This window comes from Lipotes vexillifer, unplaced genomic scaffold (genome assembly GCF_000442215.2).
Source record: "Lipotes vexillifer unplaced genomic scaffold, Lipotes_vexillifer_v1.1 scaffold1080, whole genome shotgun sequence".
Classification (NCBI taxonomy): Eukaryota; Metazoa; Chordata; class Mammalia; order Artiodactyla; family Lipotidae; genus Lipotes; species Lipotes vexillifer.
In genome coordinates this window covers 285,976-304,741 of record NW_006770524.1, presented here as the reverse complement: position 1 = coordinate 304,741, position 18,766 = coordinate 285,976, and the positions used below count along the sequence as shown (strand labels likewise).

General features: G+C 46.2%; 1 protein-coding gene across 1 annotated transcript in view; it reads left to right on the top strand.

The window, feature by feature from the left end:
• Positions 1-15,391, top strand: part of ALDH1A3 (aldehyde dehydrogenase 1 family member A3) — a 34,847-nt gene extending 19,456 nt beyond the window's left edge. The window contains exons 8-13 of the mRNA XM_007446138.1: positions 954-1,056; positions 2,638-2,822; positions 7,419-7,583; positions 8,971-9,128; positions 9,910-9,984; positions 15,319-15,391. Of these exons, the coding sequence (XP_007446200.1) occupies positions 954-1,056; positions 2,638-2,822; positions 7,419-7,583; positions 8,971-9,128; positions 9,910-9,984; positions 15,319-15,391 (759 nt within the window). The remainder of the gene's footprint in view (positions 1-953; positions 1,057-2,637; positions 2,823-7,418; positions 7,584-8,970; positions 9,129-9,909; positions 9,985-15,318) is intronic.
• Positions 15,392-18,766: the final 3,375 nt, after the last annotated feature.

The window sequence follows — 18,766 nt, the reverse complement described above, 5'->3', positions numbered from 1 at the left end:
AAACAAGGGAATTTTACCCAGCCATAAAAAGGAATGAAATTCATTTTTTTATAGTGAGAAGGATGGACCTCGAGTCTGTCATACAGAGTGAGTGAAATAATTCAGAAAGAGAAAAACAAACACCGTACGCTAACACATATATATGGTATCTAAAATCAAAAAAAAAAAAAAAACCATTAAAAAAAAAATGCACTCTCACCTTAGTTTTATTAAGGAAATAGCCTCAGCCCTGAAAGAGCCTAGCTCTGCCTCCTGCTGGCTGTCCGGCGCTAGGCCCCTGTGTGCACACTGGTCTCTGAGAGTCTTCCAACTCAGAAGTTGGTGGCACCCGGCCCAAGACAAGTCACTGCTGTGTACTGGGCCAAGCCCATCTCTAGTGGTGCAGGGGATGGTAGGTACATGCGGGAGGTTGGACATCGCAGTTTGTTGAGTGGTCCTCCCATTACTTCATAGGGAAGCAATTCTCTCCCTACCCGCTGGGGGCCCTCAGTCTTAGGGTGGGTTTCCCATCCTAAAGGTTAACTCCCCGATTTCCCTAATTCTCAGAGGTTCCCTCAGATTATACCAAAGGACCACACAGACCCACCTCCCCTTTGTCCCTTATCTGGACCAGCCTGCTGCTGGGAGGGCAGGCACCAGGACAGGTGACAGCCAGCTCCACCACTGGCCAGCTGTGTGGCTGTGGGCAAGTCACTGAGCCTTCGAAGGCTCCCCGTCCACCCCAGTACGTGGAGCAACTCAGATCCGGGATTCCAGCCGTGTCAAGGTCTGATCTGAGAGAAAATGCTGGGAGAGGCCAGGGGAGTGAGGGGGCAGCATCAAGGCCCAGGGTGCCTGGGTAGGGAGGCCGCAGCCCAGGCCATGCCACGCTCATGCCTCCAGGCTTGTCCAGAATGTGTGGGCCACATCCAGCTGTGTCTGAGGCTTAATGTGGTCTGGTTTTTATCCTGAAGGTTGGAAAGCTGGTTAAAGAAGCCGCCTCCCATAGCAACCTGAAGAGGGTGACACTGGAGCTTGGTGGGAAAAACCCCTGCATCGTGTGTGCTGATGCCAACCGTGAGTCTCTCCCCTTCCAGGCATTGCTGGGACTTTATGGGACCCGTAAATCTCTCCTCACTTCCTTGCCCAAATCAGAACCAATTGAGAAAGACAAGCACACACACAGTGGGGATGTTTCTCCACCTCAGGTTATCCCTCCATAAATAATAGGCAGATGGAGATCCAAACGCCAGCTTTACTGCTGGTAGAAAGCTGCGTTGGAGGAGGACATGTTTCATGTGGTAGCCAGAGAGGCCACCTGTTTCTGCCCTTCATGAGTTTGCCTTCCCTGCCCTTGCAGAGCTGGGGCCATGACAGGCGGGCTGGGGTTCTTCTCCAGAGCCCCCTGTATCGGGGGAGAGGGGGAAGGCCAAGAGGAGGAGGAGAAGGGCATGTGCTCCCCCCACAAGCATTCATCATTCTACCCTCCAAGTCGGTACTTCCTATGATGCTTTCAGGCTCTCAAAGACTTGAGATGTTTCTTCCTTCTTTGTCTCAGATCTGACAAAACAGAGGCCAGTGGCAGGTGACCCTTAAAGATACCCTGCTGGCCTGGGTGCTGTCTCTCCCTTCACTACCTCTTCCCTGGGAAAGCCACCCTGCCCAGCAGCTTGGGGGCAGTTTGTGTCTCATGACATAATATTAAAATAGACACTCTTCTTGGTTGTCATGTCCAGAAGAGGGAAGGAAGGGCCATATCAGACATTCATCGACCTGCTGACATGGTCCGCTGCCAGATTTTTGGTGTGACTTCCCAAGTACACTAAAACACCTTTGCCTTAAAGAACAGCCTCCCCCACCTGCCCACTGGTGCCAGGAATTCCTTTCATGGAGTACAAAGCCTTCCACTCCACACTCAGATAAGTTTGGAACTGCAAATATCCCTGAGAAAAATGACCCTAGCACAACTTCTCGCCAAGGTGTAAATAACTGGTTTCAGTTCTACTCCTTGAAGCTGGCTTTCAATTGGAGAGAGGACTGGGTGAGGAAACAAGCCCCAAGGAAAGAAAGGGAGGCTGGGTGTGAAGGTGGACTGCTCATTTTTTGCCTGGTTTGGTGCTCCCTAATGGAAGCATCATCAGTGTTGCTAGTGGTCTCTGGAGCCACACGGAACAGTTCTGGGTATTGCCCCACTGTGACCCACATTTGGAGTTCCAAAGAGCCAGACTCCTGTTTTGCATTCTTGTGCCTCCATATCTGGGTACCCCTTCTGCACCTCAGTTCACCCTCTTTCCCTCCCAATGAGGAAAACTACAGCTAAAACACAGGACTCCTGTCTGAGGGTTGGTTTGATAAGGGTCATGTGAGCAAGTGAGGTCATGGGCAAGTGAGGTGAGGATGTGACAAGTCTCTGTGTTCATTAGTGCGGTAAAGACACTAAGTCCTGCAGTCAGGGGACCTATTTAACCCCAAACTCCACGGATCAAAAAATCCCCTTTCCCATGCTCTCTGTTTGGGAAGTGCTGAGCAAAATTAATTTCTGAAACGTAGCCATCCCGGGGCCTGTTTTCTCATGTGGGCAATTAGAGTTGCAGCTGTCGCCAGTCCGGCCTTAACAACTTAATCGCTTCCTCTTCCCTCGCCGCCCCCTCTCTCCAGTGGACTTGGCAGTGGAGTGCGCCCATCAGGGAGTGTTCTTCAACCAAGGCCAGTGCTGCACGGCCGCCTCCAGGGTATTTGTGGAGGAGCAGGTCTATGACGAGTTTGTCAGGCGGAGCGTGGAGTTCGCCAAGAAACGGCCCATTGGAGACCCCTTCGACATCAGGACCGAACAGGGGCCCCAGGTAACCTACTGACGTGTCAGATCTTGAGGTGCAGGTCTGGGGACTGAACCAGGCAGGCCTCTGGCCCTGACCCTGTACAGCTCTGGTGCTCTGTGACTCCAGGGGACTCCCTTACCCACTTGCCCAGCCACTTGAGGCTTTTGTTCAGATGCTGATCAACAGTTCAATCCCATCAGGTCTTGGTAGTGTTATGAAATGGGGCTGGACACACAGAGCTCTGCTCTTTGCAGCAGATAATGCTGAGCTCTAGGCCTTGGTAGAAGGGAGGCATTCCCAGTTCATAAGTCCATGTGATTGCACCCTCCAGGCAAAGGACCAACCCTTCTCTGAGCCACCAGGGTCCCCAGGAGAGAGCCTCAGGCAGAGGCTGTCTTGCCTGGCTGGCCTCTCTGCAGAAGCGAGTTGTAACCCTGGCTGAAATGCAGCAGAGTACAGGTGGAGGCAGCAGCTGGAGCCAGAGGCCTCAGCCTGGAGGCCCTTGAGCCCATGTGCATTATAGGACAAAGTGACCATCAGAAACCAAAGAATCCCACTGGAAAGGGCTCGGAGGATGGGGATACATCTCCAGGCAGTAGGAACACGTCTCTGGAGACCTGGGTTTTGAAGCTAATGACAGGATGAAAATGATCATAACCACGAGGTTTAATAACCTCTTTAAGAGGGCAGGTCCTGTATCACTTTCTTACTAAGTATGCAGTGCGGCAGATGGATAAATATTTAAAAGAGGGCAGCCTGACCATCCCATGCATTATTAAAATGGAGTTCAACAGCAGCCTACTTTGCTTGTAGCCAAAGTCCTGCTCCAGCCAGGAAATTTCAAATCACATGTCAGGACTCAACCAATTTGTGTGTGTCCTGGGAGCTGGCTACTTACCCACTGCATTGGCACCACGTGTTTACACGGGAAGCCATGGATCTGAGGGCAAGTTTGGCTCTGTGATTTTGTGAAAGCCACAAGCTCCTTCCAAACCTCAGTTTCCTCATCTGGAAAATGGAGTAATTGATGAATATTATGAAAATTTCAAGGCACTTAATAAGTTTTTATTTTTTAAGGGCAGGGGGGCATTAAATGGCAGGCTCCCTGATCTAAGTGGCAGCAAATGTCTGTGCATGACTTCAAGCCACATCAATTAGGTCTTGCTTAACCATCTTGGCTGGGGATAGGGGAGGACCATGTGGAAAAGGTGTGTTTCTGGCTACAGTGCCCACCCCTGCCTTGCCCCATCCCACATGCTCTGTGGCTCTGGAGCCACATGACCCTGGTGGAGAGAAACATCTCCACTTGTGGCCAACACTCCGCTTCCTGTCAGGCCTCAACCCCAAACCCAGCAGCCAGTGACACAAAGTTGTCCATCGGCCTTGGTTGGATTTCAGGTATGAATACACACATGGCCACATTATCAAATCTGCTGTGATTGTAAAGCTAACCCAGAATCCATGGGAAATATGTGAGCTGATCCCATTCTAAGGAATCCCTTTTACCCCATCATTATTCATAAGTCTCTTTCCAAGGCTTCAGGCTTGACTTTTGAAGCCAGATATAGAAATCTCTTCCAAGACAGCACAGTGGTGTTGATTTCATCAGTGCTTTTGATGCTGCTGCTGAAAGTCCTTTTGAAAACTCACTTAAGCCATCTAACCTCAGCATATTATTTTAGGATGTTGTTGGGGTTTTTTTTTCTGCCAAAGTGCTTTTTCATCTACGTTAATAAGGCTTTACTCCAAGAGGATTTACAGCTGTCTAAATAGTTCTGTCTGTCTCATGCCTGTAAAACAGCTAGCTGACCAGATAGGTGTCCACTGCAGGCAGCCAGAACACTCCAAAATTATTCAGGTTTGTTTGGCAACTGAGCAAAGATATGCACAGACTCATGCAGGCCACCTGGTGGGGGGCAGGGTCCTGCATCCTCTCTGTCCTCTCCTCTCCGGCAGAGCCACTCACAGCCTTGGCCGTCCACGGGGCCCTGTTTCTCCGTCTTTGGTGCTGTGCCCTGGTGCAGCCTTCACTTCCCAGCAGGTTCTTCTCTCGCACTGTGAGGCACCAGCTGACATTCATGGAGGATTATTAGATTTAAACAACACATTCACACGGACTTGCCAGGAAGAGTTGAGTCTGGACGGTAAAGTTTCCATGGGGCCTCCACTGGCTTCAGGACAGACGGTCTTGGAGGCAGAACATGGTCAGTGGCCGCTGAGGGTCTGTAGTTTGATGAAGCCCCACAAGCCTCTTGGTCTCCAAGGAGGAGGAGAGAGCAATCCTGGCACTTTTAACCCAAGACTTGGTTAAGACTTCCCAGAGAAAAGTTGAGGGAACCTTGAGATATTATGAGATCTGCTGCAGTTTGAGTTACTTTTTAGGTGGCAGTACTTACACACGGTCAAAACCCAAAAGACATATAAAGGTCAGTAGTGAAAAAGCTTCCTTCATTGGCATGGTTTTTACCCTTCCGTCCATGGGTATCCTGTGTTCTTAGTTCTTAGAAGAAAATTCTCCAGAATTTCTGTATATACAAACAAAATTGAGTATGTATACAAGAATGTAATATGAATTCTGGTTTCCCTTGTTTTTACTCAAAATATCTATACACAGTATTGTTTTGCACCTTGATTTTTGTCGCCTAACAAGAAACTTGAAGAGCTTTCCATATCATACCAAACCATGGGAACCTGCCTTGTTCTTTTTTATATGTACATAGACTTCCACTGTATGAATCCAACAGAATTCAAGTAACATGTACTGATGAGTATGTGGGTGTGTGCGGTCACGCACGGTGCCACAGAGTATGTCATTCCACATATACACAAGGAAATCCACAGGATGGATTGCCCAAGTGAGAGCACATTTATGATTTCTACAAGCATTGCCAAATTACCTTCCAAAAGAATGAACCAACTTACGTTCCTGCCAACGTTGTATGAGCTTGCCTGTTTCTCCAGCCTTACTAACAGAATATGTATGGAGTTTTGCCCATCTGATAGTTAACAATGATATCTCATTTGTTTTTAATGTACATATATCTCTTATAATGAGTAAGGTAGAACATCTTACCATGTTTAAAGGCCATTTATATTTCCTTTTCTATTAACTGTGCATGTGCTTTGCATATTTTTCTCTTGTACTGCTGATCATTTTTTTTCACTTCTAAGAATTCTTTACATACTAGAGAGAATTCTTTACATACTAGCGCTATTTCTATGATATGACTTGTCAATTTTTTCCAGTTTGTTGTTTTGCCCTTTGACTTTGCTTATGCTGTTTTTGCCTTCTTTTTTTTTTACGTACTCAAATTTATTAATCTTTTCTTTTGGCTTCTGGATTTCAAGCCATAGAAAGGCCATCAGCACTCCAAACTTATGGAGGCATTCTCCCACATGAGAGAATTTGAAAACTTTTTATGACTTCATCTTTCATGATTGTCTTTGATCTACCTGGAATCTATCCTGGTACAAAGTGTGAGGTCTGGATCCAACTTGGTGTTTTAACACTGGATCCACGCTTCATAAGATGACTGGTCAAGGGGCTTGCATGGTTTGTGCCCACCCCTTCCAAGAAAGCCAGCCTACTCCTCAGGGACAGACAGTCATCCAAATGCACCATTAGGTTTGCTTATTTTTTTATTCAAATTTGCTTAAATTAAACCACTTTTTTATCTGAAAGTCACAGCTACAGCAAACCTATCTAACAAAGCTCTGTCTCTCCCAGCCAGAGGGAGGGGATCTGCAACAGGGTCAGGGTCAAGAACAGGGTTCCCACGGATTTGGGAAGAGGGATCATTTTCAGTGGGAAGAGCACTTCCCCCCCTTGAGTCTCCCAGAGAGGTGCCCTTTGCCAGCCGGTCGAATACAGCATCCACAAGCTGGGTGTTAGGCTGGTGGTCCAGGGTACACCCCAGCCCAGGAGACCCCTAAGCAAGGTGACAGGAGTTGGAGCCCTTCTGATGAGCTGGCTCCCCATCAACCAGGAGCAGCCCCTCTACCTCACCTTGAGCCTCTACTCTGTGTCCAGGGGTGATGAGTAAGGTGGTCAGCTTTACTTCTCACTTCTCTGCACTCTGGATGGAGAATTCCAATAACTGTTGGTGCCCTAGGAGCAGGGTGCAGGGTGGCCAGTTAGAATACATGGCACCCAGTTCAAATAAACAGTGAATACATTTTTAGTGTAAGTGTTTCCCAAGTATTGTTTGGGATATGCTTATACTTTAAAAATCATTCATTGCTTTTTAGGAATTCAAATTTAATTGGGCATCCTGTGGTTTTATTTGCTAAATCTGGCAACCCTAGAAGGATGCAAGAATTAGAACAAAGAATTTGACTACTTCAGATCTTGTTTCACCCACGGATTTGCTTAACAGCATGGAGGGCGTATGAATAAACCTACACCTGGAGAGGATGAGAAAAGCCCATCTCTCCCCTGCTCCAAAGAGCCCAGATTTGTGCACCGGAGGAATATTTGCATACAGGGAACATCTGGTCCATGAATTTTTTCTTGGCCAAAACATGATGGGTAGGACAGTGATCACATAGGAGGCCGTTGGACACATAAGTTGGTAGTCACCTCCCAGAAGGAAGCCAGGCTTACCTCTCACTGTTTTACAGATTGACCAGAAGCAGTTCAACAAAATCCTCGATCTGATTGAGAGCGGAAAGAAGGAGGGAGCCAAGCTGGAATATGGGGGCTCGGCCATGGAAGACAGGGGGCTCTTCATCAAACCCACTGTCTTCTCAGAAGTTACCGACACCATGCGGATCGCCAAAGAGGAGGTACTGGGGCTGCAGGAAAGACCATGTCCCGTGGGGCCCTGTGCTGAGCCCAGGGGAGTGGGGAAGGGGGCTGGGCCTTTCAAACCGGAGTCTTCTCCAGGGCCCAGGGATCCCAGAAATCTTTGTGAAGGGGCAGTTTTCCTTTTTCCTGTGGCCTTTTCCCTCTCCTTAGGGGTCCTTTGGGAAGCCGTCCTGCTCCTGGGACCCCTGAGCCCTGTGTAGAGTTTGTCCTAGCCCCCAGTTCCACGCATTGCTCATCGTCTCCAGGGAACAACAGTCCCTCTTCTGTCTTCTAACATGTCCTCAGGTTAGCCTAGGGTGGAGGGCCATTGCAACCTGTGCATTTTGTCAGGAATTGAGCCGTGGATTCAGGGCCCAAAGCTGCCTTCAGTTCCCCCAGATCGAACTTATATGACAAGTGTTCATTCCAAAAACATGTCCTGGCTAGAAGTCTCTTTGAAGTTTTCCATCATGGGCATCCTTAGAAATGGTGGAAATTAAGATGACCCCCAATAAGAGTGTAATTCTAACTGTGTCTTTCAGTGCCACTGTTAAGCTAGTTACAACTGGTTCCCACCTGAGTCCCAGGTGCTTGGACCCCGGAATGTGGCCTTTTGGGGCACATGAAAGAGTGAATCACTGCCGAAGTCTTCCTGGTTCGAGCCTTTTATACACTTTCTCCTTGAGATTTTTATGCATTACTAACTGTACCCTGATGGCATGAGACTCAGCTCTTTAAACCTCTCTATGACAAGCTCCGTGGGAACCAGGGCAGGTATTTCAGCAGGCTGACCCTGTCCTGCTGGGCTATGGTGCTGAACATTGAATCAGTTACAAGCTCCTTTCAAAATCACCTTTAAATGTTCAGCCTGTAGCTCTTTCCTTTCCTTTGCTATGTTGTAGATGGTGAGGAACACTGCCTCATTCCCTCCCCTGGGAGTTATTAGGGAAACATTTTAGGTCATCTTCATTGATAGAAAATGTAGCACCAAGAGACCAGGGCCTGCAGTCTGTGCCTGCAAACACCCTTCACAATAACTTTCCAAGAATGACTTCCAAGGTTTTGTCTTCAGTGCATCCCACCATGCAGGGGCTCCTCCAAAGCTTGAAGCTGGGGCTTCTAGAAGCCCTGACCACATTGAGAGAGCTTCGACCCAACGTATTATTTTGGTTGTTATTTTTTATTTTTGTTTAATTCAGTCTTTCCCTTCAGATTTCAACCATCACACAGCTAAAAAGATGTTTGGACTCTCTCCTTCAGTTATCCTCTTCGTGCGTGTGAGCACTGTGGGTGTTTGAAAAAAGCATAAATGAAGGAAGTGCCTGATCAGGGCATACATGCTTCATTCCAGCAGCCTCTCACTGCCATTCTTCCAATTAATCATAGATTTTTGGACCGGTGCAGCCAATACTGAAGTTCAAAAATATCGAAGAAGTGATAAAAAGAGCAAATAGCCTTGAATACGGACTAACAGCAGCTGTGTTCACAAAAAACCTCGACAAAGCACTGAAGCTGGCTTCCGCATTAGAGTCTGGAACTGTCTGGTGAGTAGAGCATGAGTGCTTGGTCCCCCTGAGCTGCCGGCCAGCTGGCTTCCTTACCCTTCTGTTAACAGAGAGCTTTTAGTCGTACATTATGTGCCAAGCACTGTCTAAGCACTTTGCTTCATCCTCATGACCACCTTCTGAGAGGGATAGTGTTATCACCCCCATTTCACACATCAGGAAATCAAGAGACAGAGAGACCGCGTGACTTGCCCAAGGTCACACAGCTAGTACGTGGCAGAGCAGAGCTCAGGACCAACTGTCCAGCTCTGATGCCCATGCTCTTGACCACCGTGTTGGGCCATCCCTTATTTTTTATTCTAAGAGCAGCACATGCTCTTGTGCAAAGTATGGATGAAAGTATCTGTTTCACCAATAATTCTGCTGATTACACTATCCCCATTTTAAAGATAATATTAGAAGATAAATATGAATTGGAGGCCAAGAAGCAGGAGAACTTTGAGGTCAGGCCTGTCTCATTTCAGAGCTAATTCTTATTCCCTTCGCCATAATTTTCCTCTCCCTTTCTCTCCCTTTGTCATTCCCCTCCTACCCCAGTGAGAAGCTTTATACTTCAGAATATTCAAATTTTAGTTTCTGGTGGTAAGAGCAAGAAGGCAGAGATCAAAAACAGTGTTTTCATGATTAAAACCTTGACAAAAAGTCATCCTTTAGGTGACGCTCTACACCAAGTGCCTAGTAGCTGCAACACCTGAGGTCCAGCTGGGTCCTCTCCTGGTGACCCTGAGCAACCCTGAGCTTCTCTTTATTCTCTCTCCAGGATCAACTGCTACAATGCCATCTATGCACAGGCTCCATTTGGTGGCTTTAAAATGTCGGGGAACGGCAGAGAACTGTAAGTGTTTCTGTCACTCCATGCCTGTCAGCAGAGCCGATAAAAGATACACTAGATCTGCAGTGTATGGTGAATGGTGGCCCGCCCTCTAGTCCACTGAGCTCTCCCCTGTGCTGTGCTTTCCCCCTGGGCTGGGCCGTATCCCCCATCTTCTCTCCTCTTCCTGCCCTTCCCTACCCTCATCCTCACGCCACCCCAGGACCAACCCCCAGCCTCAGCATATGTGTCCTCCCCAGCACCCATCCCATGTGGAGATGTTCAGTAGGTACTTGACCTAGGCTCACTGCAGGACAAGGCAGAGCTGGGAAGTGCACTTTCCAGCAGACGCAGGATGTCATTACTCACTCAAACCCTGGCCCTCAGCAGGGAGGATGGGCTCTCTCCCAGGTCAGGCTGTGGCCCTTCTGCCCACAAGCAAGTTCCCAGGGACAGAGCGTGGGTGACTCTGGCTCCTCCTCAGTGCCTCTTCAGAGGGATACTGCAACATGCTGGGCCTCCGAGCCTCTGTCAAACCCACCGCACACTCCTTCATGGTGCCCTTCTGTCTTGCCCTTTGGGAGGCTCTGCTCCATAGACCTAGACTAATGGATGGATCTTCTGTGTCTGGCCCAAGATAAAAGGCCCAGGCCTAGAGCTGGATGGAGTGTTCTGGGGGTGGGCACGCTGTGGTTTCCAGCCAGATGCTGCCTTCTCTCCCACATCTTTCTTGGTGGTCATTGGGGTTTTATTAGCCTTTGTGGATAAATAGCTTGTAGGATCAATCTTCCCAGGGAAACCATCTGTGACAACACACAGGGTCATTCCTGGAACATCTCAAAGGACTCCAAGCTCTTCCTCTTATTTAAACAGTTTGTATTATTTATATACAGATGCATCACTTCGTACTTATTTGTACATCTTCCAGTAGGAGCACTCAGATGCTTCCCCTTGGCTTGGGCCTTAGTGGGGCTGTTGCGCAGCTACCCTTCCAGATTCTTAATCAAGATGTATGAAGGAATGAACGGGGCTGGCTTCCATCCCTGAGCAAATGCTCTTGACCAGTCTCCAGGGTATTGGGGGCCCTTCCCCCTTCTCAGTCCTTCTTTCTCATTCATCCTGACTCGTGGCAATACAGCAGAGCCATCTGAACGTCTGAGTAGAGTGTGTCCATTTGTGTCCCCCTAATTCCTAAAATTGGTTTCCCCTTCCAGAACCTCAGTAAATTCTTGGCCATGAAGACCCTTTACAGAAACCTTGTTCCCTCTGCTGAATGGCTTGGTTGTGTTGTGTTCTGTGAGCCTCTGATCATTACCTCTTCACACTCACCTGTCCACCAGGGACATGAGACCTGGGCTGGGATTACCCGCATCACCTCTAGGGCCCACCAATAGCACTGGCCACAGCTGACATTTGCTGAGCATGGACTCTGCCGACCTCTATCTGAGAGCCTTGCACATGTTAAGGCACGCCGTCCTTACAACAGTCCCTGGGATAATCTGAATCCATTCAGGCTGCTGGGACAGAATACAGTAGACTGGGTGGCTTAAACAACAAACATTTATTTCTCCACTTCTGGAGGTTCAATATCCAGGTGTCTGTTGAGGACCCTCTTCCTGGTTCACAGGCAGCCGTGTTCTCTCTGTGTCCCTGTGGAGTGGAAGGGAGGAAAGTGTTCTCTGGGGTCTCCTTTATAAGGACACTAATCTCATTCATGAGGGCTCCACCCTCTTGACCTAATCACCTCCTAGAGGCCTCACCTCCTAATTTCTTCACATTAAGGATTAGGGCTTCAACATTTGAATTTCAGGGGGACACACATGTTCAGTCTACTGCAGGTAGGTACTACTGCTACCCCTGTTTTTGGATGAGGAAACTCAGGGATGCCCAGAGAGATCCTGTGCCTTCCCCAGGTCACACTACCAGTAAGTGACAGAGTTGGGATTGAACTTTTAAACCCACCACACCACAGGGCCTTGCTCAGCAGGGGTCACCTCTGTGAGCCACCTGGGATGAAGCCAGCCAGGGTACACAGGGTCATTTGTCTCCTCGCTCTGCTGCTTCAACCAGTCAGGTTGTGACAGCTGGGGGACCCAGAACCCCACAAGGCCCTCCTTGCAGAGGCCAGGCACAGCCTCCTCCCACAGCAAGAACTTCAGTCCCCAAAGCAGATGTCCTTGGATGCAGGAAGGGTGTATGGGGCCCACCTGACTTCTAGGCAGCTGACTCACACCCACTATTCCCTCACTGCTTTTCTCACCTGCGTGTCCCTCCCCATCCCCGGTGGCACCTCCTGCCCACTGCAGAACAGGGCAGGGGAGTATCCGCTGCACTCAGTTCCTGTATCATCCTGCCGGTTAGCCACAGTTGGGACTTTTGTGGATGTCTGTTTTTTCTACCCTTGGCATATATTTTCCCAAAGCTTTTGATAAAGTACTTTAACATAATTCACAAGGAGACTGGAAACTGGCTTGAAAACCAATTTCCGTTTTCAGTTGTCTCTAATTAATGTCTTCACGTTGCAATAAGTTCCCCTTTTTTATGCTGGAGCACTATGCGGTGGATTCCATGGTTTTCCCCATCCCCGGCCGCCTGGGTGGGGCTGGCTATCTGCCGCCCACCCACGGGCCCCTCTGGGATCTCTCCCTGTACAGGTCTTGGGATGAAGCCTGCAATTTCTCTTCCTCCTGGACACTTTTCTTAGTTCTTTGTTTTGCTTTGCAATATAGTAACAAAAAAAATCCACAATGTAGAGACACGTGGGAAGTCAAGGTCTCCCTCCCCTGACCCTCAATCCCATTTGTTAGAGGTAACCACTGTCCCATCATCCATTTTATTCATTTTATTCACTTGTTCATTTGTTCACTGGCATATATTTACTGAGCACCTTTGATGCCCCAGTCATGTGCTAGGCTCTGAGCACACAGCAGTGAACTCTATAAACAGCAGTGCCAATGCCCCCAACATTCTGGTGAGGTCCAGTAGGAGAAAGGCTGAGCTTATGGATGAGTGAGCGCCAAGGCGGTCACAACTGGGTGAGAAACCATTTAGGAAGGGCCACAGGGGGTCAAATAAGAATGACAAGAACTTGAACTAGGGCAGTGACTGCAGGAATAAAAAGAATGAGGTGATTCATGCACTTAATCTTACAGGAGTGATTTCATATTGGACTTACTAGTTATGTGCTAATTCAGCATGATTTTATCACTTGGTTTGCTTTTCTTTTCTTTATGCAGTTGAGAAATCATTAACTGCTTTGAATTTTTACAGTACAATATGATGTGCTCATTTTTAAAGGTTATTGTACATTTTCTATACATACAATGGATGTAAACATGTATTTTTTTTCTGTTTTCAAATGACTTGGGAGGAAAATACTTTTTGCTCTTAATAATGGGTTTTGGATAACTTATCCTTCTTTTTATTGGTGGTCTCCTATGATGGACTTTTGAGTTATTTCCAAGGGGTTTTTCTGCTACAGACCATGCTGATGTTCTTCCTTGTGCATAAATCTTTATGCACTTGTGGGGAATTGTTCTCAGAATAAATTCCCAAAATTGGGTAATCCAGCACATGAAAAATGGGCTCCCACTCTTGGTTTGCATTCCTTTCATTGTAAGGGGTTGAGCACCTTATTAACACTTTCTGGTAATCTTTATTTTTCTTCTGCAAACTGACTATTCATGTCTTTTGTTGATTTTTCCATTTGTTTTTTTTTTAATTGGTTTGTAAGAGCTTTTTGTGTATTAAAGGAAAACAGCACTCTGTTTCTCACATAGTATTGGAAATGTAATTTTTTTCTAGTTTATAATTTGCCTTTGGGTTTTTAATGGAGTTTTCTGCTCTGCAAAAGTTGAATTTAGCATTCTGTATATGGCTTTTATATTTTGTTATGTTTAGAAAAAATTACAAAATAATTCACCCATTATCATGTATCATTCTTGAACTTCATTTTAGGACACTACCAAAGAACTCAATGACATATTAACAATAAAATAATAATATTACTTTCTACCATTTACTTTTTACCTAGCACATAGTAGGTAAATTTGCTCTATTTGAATCAACTCTAATCATTATAACTATAGGGAGGTGATGGTATTCCCATTTTACAGATCATGATATTGAGGCTCAGGGAAGGCAAAAGAACTTGCCTAAACTGCATAGATCCAAGCCAGTAATTATCCAACTTGAGCTACCTCAGAATCCCATGGCTTGTGAATCCCCTGGCTGTTAAGGCACAGATTTCTGGGCCCCACCCCTAGGTTCAGTAGGTGTATTAATTTTCTATTGCTGCTACAATAAATAACCACAAAATTAGTGGCTTAAACAACATTAATGTATTATCTCACGGTTCTGAAGGATAAAAATCTGACACGAGTCAGCTAATTAGCAATTTTAATTCCATCTGCAACCCTAATTCCCCTTTGTCATATAACCTAATATTTTCAAAGGTTCAGAGAATTAGGATGTGAACGCCTTGAGGGGGGCATTATTCTGCCTACCACAGTAGGTCTGGGGGACCTGAGTCTCTGCATTTCGAGCAAGTTCTGAGGTGAGGCTGGTTCTGCTGGTCTGGGGGCCACACTTTGAGAAGCTCTGGTCTAAGGGATGAGATGGGATTCTGTCTCAAGTGTTTGTAGCTACAGAGCCTCCATGGCGGCCTCTTTTCCTAAACAGGTGCACATTCTTATTTACATAATGGCAGAGCAAGTCTTGTAGAGGCTTTTAAATCGATCCAAAGCCACCTCTCGGTTCTGGGGAGGGGATCTGCCCTAAGCATAACTCATGATGCCTGAGATGGGTCACTGGGCTCTGCAAGACTTAAGGAAAGGATGTATACCAGAAAAATGGACTCAGAGGCTGTGGACTCCCTCGTGTCCACTCTGCTAACGTACGCGCCCCTCACCGCTCCATACTGGCCTCACTCTTCTTACAGCTGGTCCCCAGCTCCAGGTCCTCTATGTCCCTGCCCATCATGGATGCTCTGGCCACATAACCGGTCAATAGCTTCGGGCCTCTGCCTCTTCTGTCTCTTCAAGCAGCTCCACCCAGGGATTTACCACTTTGTTTTAAATCCCCTTCATCCTTTGAAGGCAAACCCTTAGTCCTTCTGAATATTTCAGAAGCATCACACACACACAAAACTTGACATTTAACCTTCAGTTACATATCCAGGTACTTAAACTTACTAATGGTCTTACAGTCCTTAGACTCTATTAAGTCCTCACATTCTGACCTTTGCACAGACTCCAGACTGCCCAACAGAGTACTAGCCTGTGAAGCATTAGAACTCGGTTCACACAGAATGGCTAAGTGCCTGCCCATGTTATATCTCCCTCTTTTCTGTGATCACAGAGGTGAATATGCGCTGGCTGAATACACAGAAGTGAAAACTGTCACCATCAAACTCGACGACAAGGACCCCTGAAGGAAAGGCAGGCTCCTTCCTCAAACATCTGACAGCTGAATGTGGCAGATCTAACTTGCTGAAGAGAAACCTACATTCTGACCTTCCTGGGATGCTTTCTTCTGGAGACTTTAAATCTACTGGATTTGAACGATTTTTATTTTCCTCTCACACTCCTGTTTTATTGACCAAAATGTTGTGTGTGAAATTGTAGTCCTGCTTGGGGATGGGACTAGTGGCCATTTCTGTTTTCCACTTTCCACCAGATCCCGGGGACAGTGAGGAGGTTCAGGGTGTTGTCAACAGGAAGTGGTATTTGAAGTATCGAGCAGTAGCTTAAAACTGCTTTGTTGACTCTGACTCCAGTAAGAATTTGGAAAAAAAAATCCCTGCGTGTTCTGCAAACAGGGCTCTGTACCTGCGGGTTCCTCAGGGTTACCTGCCCACAGAACAAGCCCCTCCTACCATTCAGTGGGAAGGAATAGCAGTAAGTTTAAAAAAAAAAATAAAAACAAGGTTGGGAGTATCAGATGTGGGGAACTTTGGGGAAGCACGTACCATGGAAGGGTCCTGAAGGCCTTCAGTGTGAACGGTCTTCAAGGACTGTATCTTGACATTGACAGTGGGACTCAGCTTAAAACCAATACTGCCTTTGGAATGTGACCAAATCAACAGCCCAAAGAGCTTATCTAATGCTATGTCATTGTCTATCTTAACCAAGGCACTTTCTTAGGCAGGAAATGTCGCTAGTGTCACCATCGCTGCTAAAGACCCAGTGCTCTAACACTACAACAGTATAGCAAATCCTAGGATCATTAAGTCCCACATTTTACAAATTAGAGCCATAATTTGCTTTTCCCAATTATGCATTTCTACCACTTGCCTATGTAGTTTTCCTTTACTCCAGTTGGGGTATCAACACTTTAGTAAGACATACACAACTGAAAAGACTGCTGTTATAATACAGCCCTGGTTTTTCAAAGTCCTATTTTGATATTAATTAGTGATTGACTAACAAATAACATCTGGACTTCATGGAGGAACTGGGTCTGCTACTACAGTGGCCTGAGCACAGCAATAACAGGTTGTGAATTTTTCTTTTCCTCTTTGTGTATCCAAAGGATGTGCAATTCCAAGTTTTAACTTGGAAAACTGAAAGTGTTCCCATATAGCTTTAAAAGAACAAAACCAAACTGAAATTGTGTTATTCAGATACTTTTACTATTACTAACTAGTACTTTTCTAACGGTGCTTACGTTTGAGAATTAAGTTATGTTTGAGAATTAAATTGGGGCGGCAGTAATAAAAAGGAGGTCAGTGTCAAAACCAGTGTATGTATAGAGAAAGTCTTAGGTGAAGTGAGGTTATCATTCTTGTTGGAAATATGCACTATGCAATTCACCTTCTCTCAATCAGTTAACACATCACTTAGACTATCAGTCACTTGTTAAATCAGGATTTGACTTCATACACTGAATTTTCAGGATTTTATCTCAAGTAACTATAAACACTAACCTTGATAATAATACATTAGAGGGTTCTTATTCTTTCATTGTACAATAATGCCTTTAATATGAAATGCTACATTATTTATAATTGGTATAATGTATCTTTTTATAGTTGTAAGTAAACAGAGGTGATGTATTTAACCTTCTGTAATATACTGTATTTATCTATATAGTTTTAGATTTCACTTCTGTTAAGGTTTACTCCTGTGGTATGGTTTAAAAAATCTACTGGCCTGGGAATTCTGACCCTAACTGCAGATTGTGTTCAACAATGCAACAACTATAAAATAAAATCAGATATTTGAGAAAATTATGTTTTTTCATTTAAAGATCAGACCCCTTTTCATTCTGAGGCTGACCTTTTTCTTAGAACTTTGGTACAAAATGGCTTGTAATAAAGTGGTATCAATCACTTAAGGACAAAATTACATTTGCTCAATCCATCAAGTCCCACGCTTAGCTTGAGTGTGAAACTCACTCCTATGGTTTTGGGGTTGGACCAGGCAGCAAGCTTGGCCTCAGAGGCTCTGCATCTTTGTTGGTGAAGTTGAAGCTGTCATCTGAGCTGACGCAGTCCCTTTTTATCATAAAGTGATGAGGAGATGTGAGTGTGGGAAATGGTGGGGAAGATTGCACAGGGATTTAGGAAAGACACTGTATCCTGCAACTGTGTGCACAGGCATCCATTTTTGCCACTTTTCTCCACGAGGATCTCGGTGTCTGGGTTTAACTTACCTAAAGTTTCTAAGGCTTCAAACCAGTAAGCCTCAATCACCAAGTCATGCTGACACTGAAGCTGGATCGAGAACATTCCTGTACTTGGTTAGGTCCACCAAGTTCAACCATGCCTCTCGTGTTGAGAGTCCATATCATTTTGGCCATGTAGAGGTAAAGCTCCACCCTTTCAGAGAAAATTTAAGGGATGCTTGGATCAGATCCCTTTTAATATATGCACTTGTGTATGCTTTAATGCATTTAGAAACCTCCCATTTCCCAATCAAAATGTGAGCAGAAAATTCAAGGAAAACGGCATTACCTTCATTTGGTTTACCATGAAGTTTTACCATGAAGGTAACCATTCTGAGGACATATACTGGCTGTGGTGTGTGTACATGTGTGTGTGTACACACCTGCCCTTGTGTGCCTGTCGGGGTGGGGCACAGTAGGTTGGCACATTCTCTAAAAGTGGACCCTTTGGAATGCCCTAGCTTCTCCTGATGGTGGACCAAGCCCTTTTAATGTTCTTGCTCCTAGCATGTGGCTGACTTGAGCTTGAAGGTGGATAATTAGGGACATTTTTTAAGTGTCCAAGGAGAAATGTCTGAGGAAACAGAATACCCAGCTGAAGGGAGGTGACTAGAAGAACTGAGGGGTCAGTCAATCACTACACCTTCAGAAAGCAGAAAGGGTAGGTCAGGGAGGTAGCTTCCAACTGACCCCACCTTAGGAGGAGTCATTCCAACATGAGATGCTGGTCAGTGGGGGTCAAGAAGCAGAAAGAAATCTTAACTGACCTGTAACAGTCACCTCATGCAAACCTGTAACACATGCCAATGGATAGAGTTAAATGCTAGGATAAAACCAGCTCGAAACAGGCCACCCGTGTAACAAGTGTCCTGGCTATTTTCTACAGCGGAGACATTTCCAAGCCAATTCCCAAGCTCATTTAAAAGGGAAATTGGGGCTTCCCTGGTGGTGCAGTGGTTGAGAGTCCGATGCAGGGGACATGGTTTCGTGCCCCGGTCTGGGAAGATCCCACATGCCGTGGAGCTGCTGGGCCCGTGAGCCACAGCCGCTGAGCCTGCGTGTCCGGAGCCTGTGCTCCACAATGGGAGAGGCCACAACAGTGAGAGGCCCGCGTACAGCAAAAAAAAAAAAAAAAAAAAAA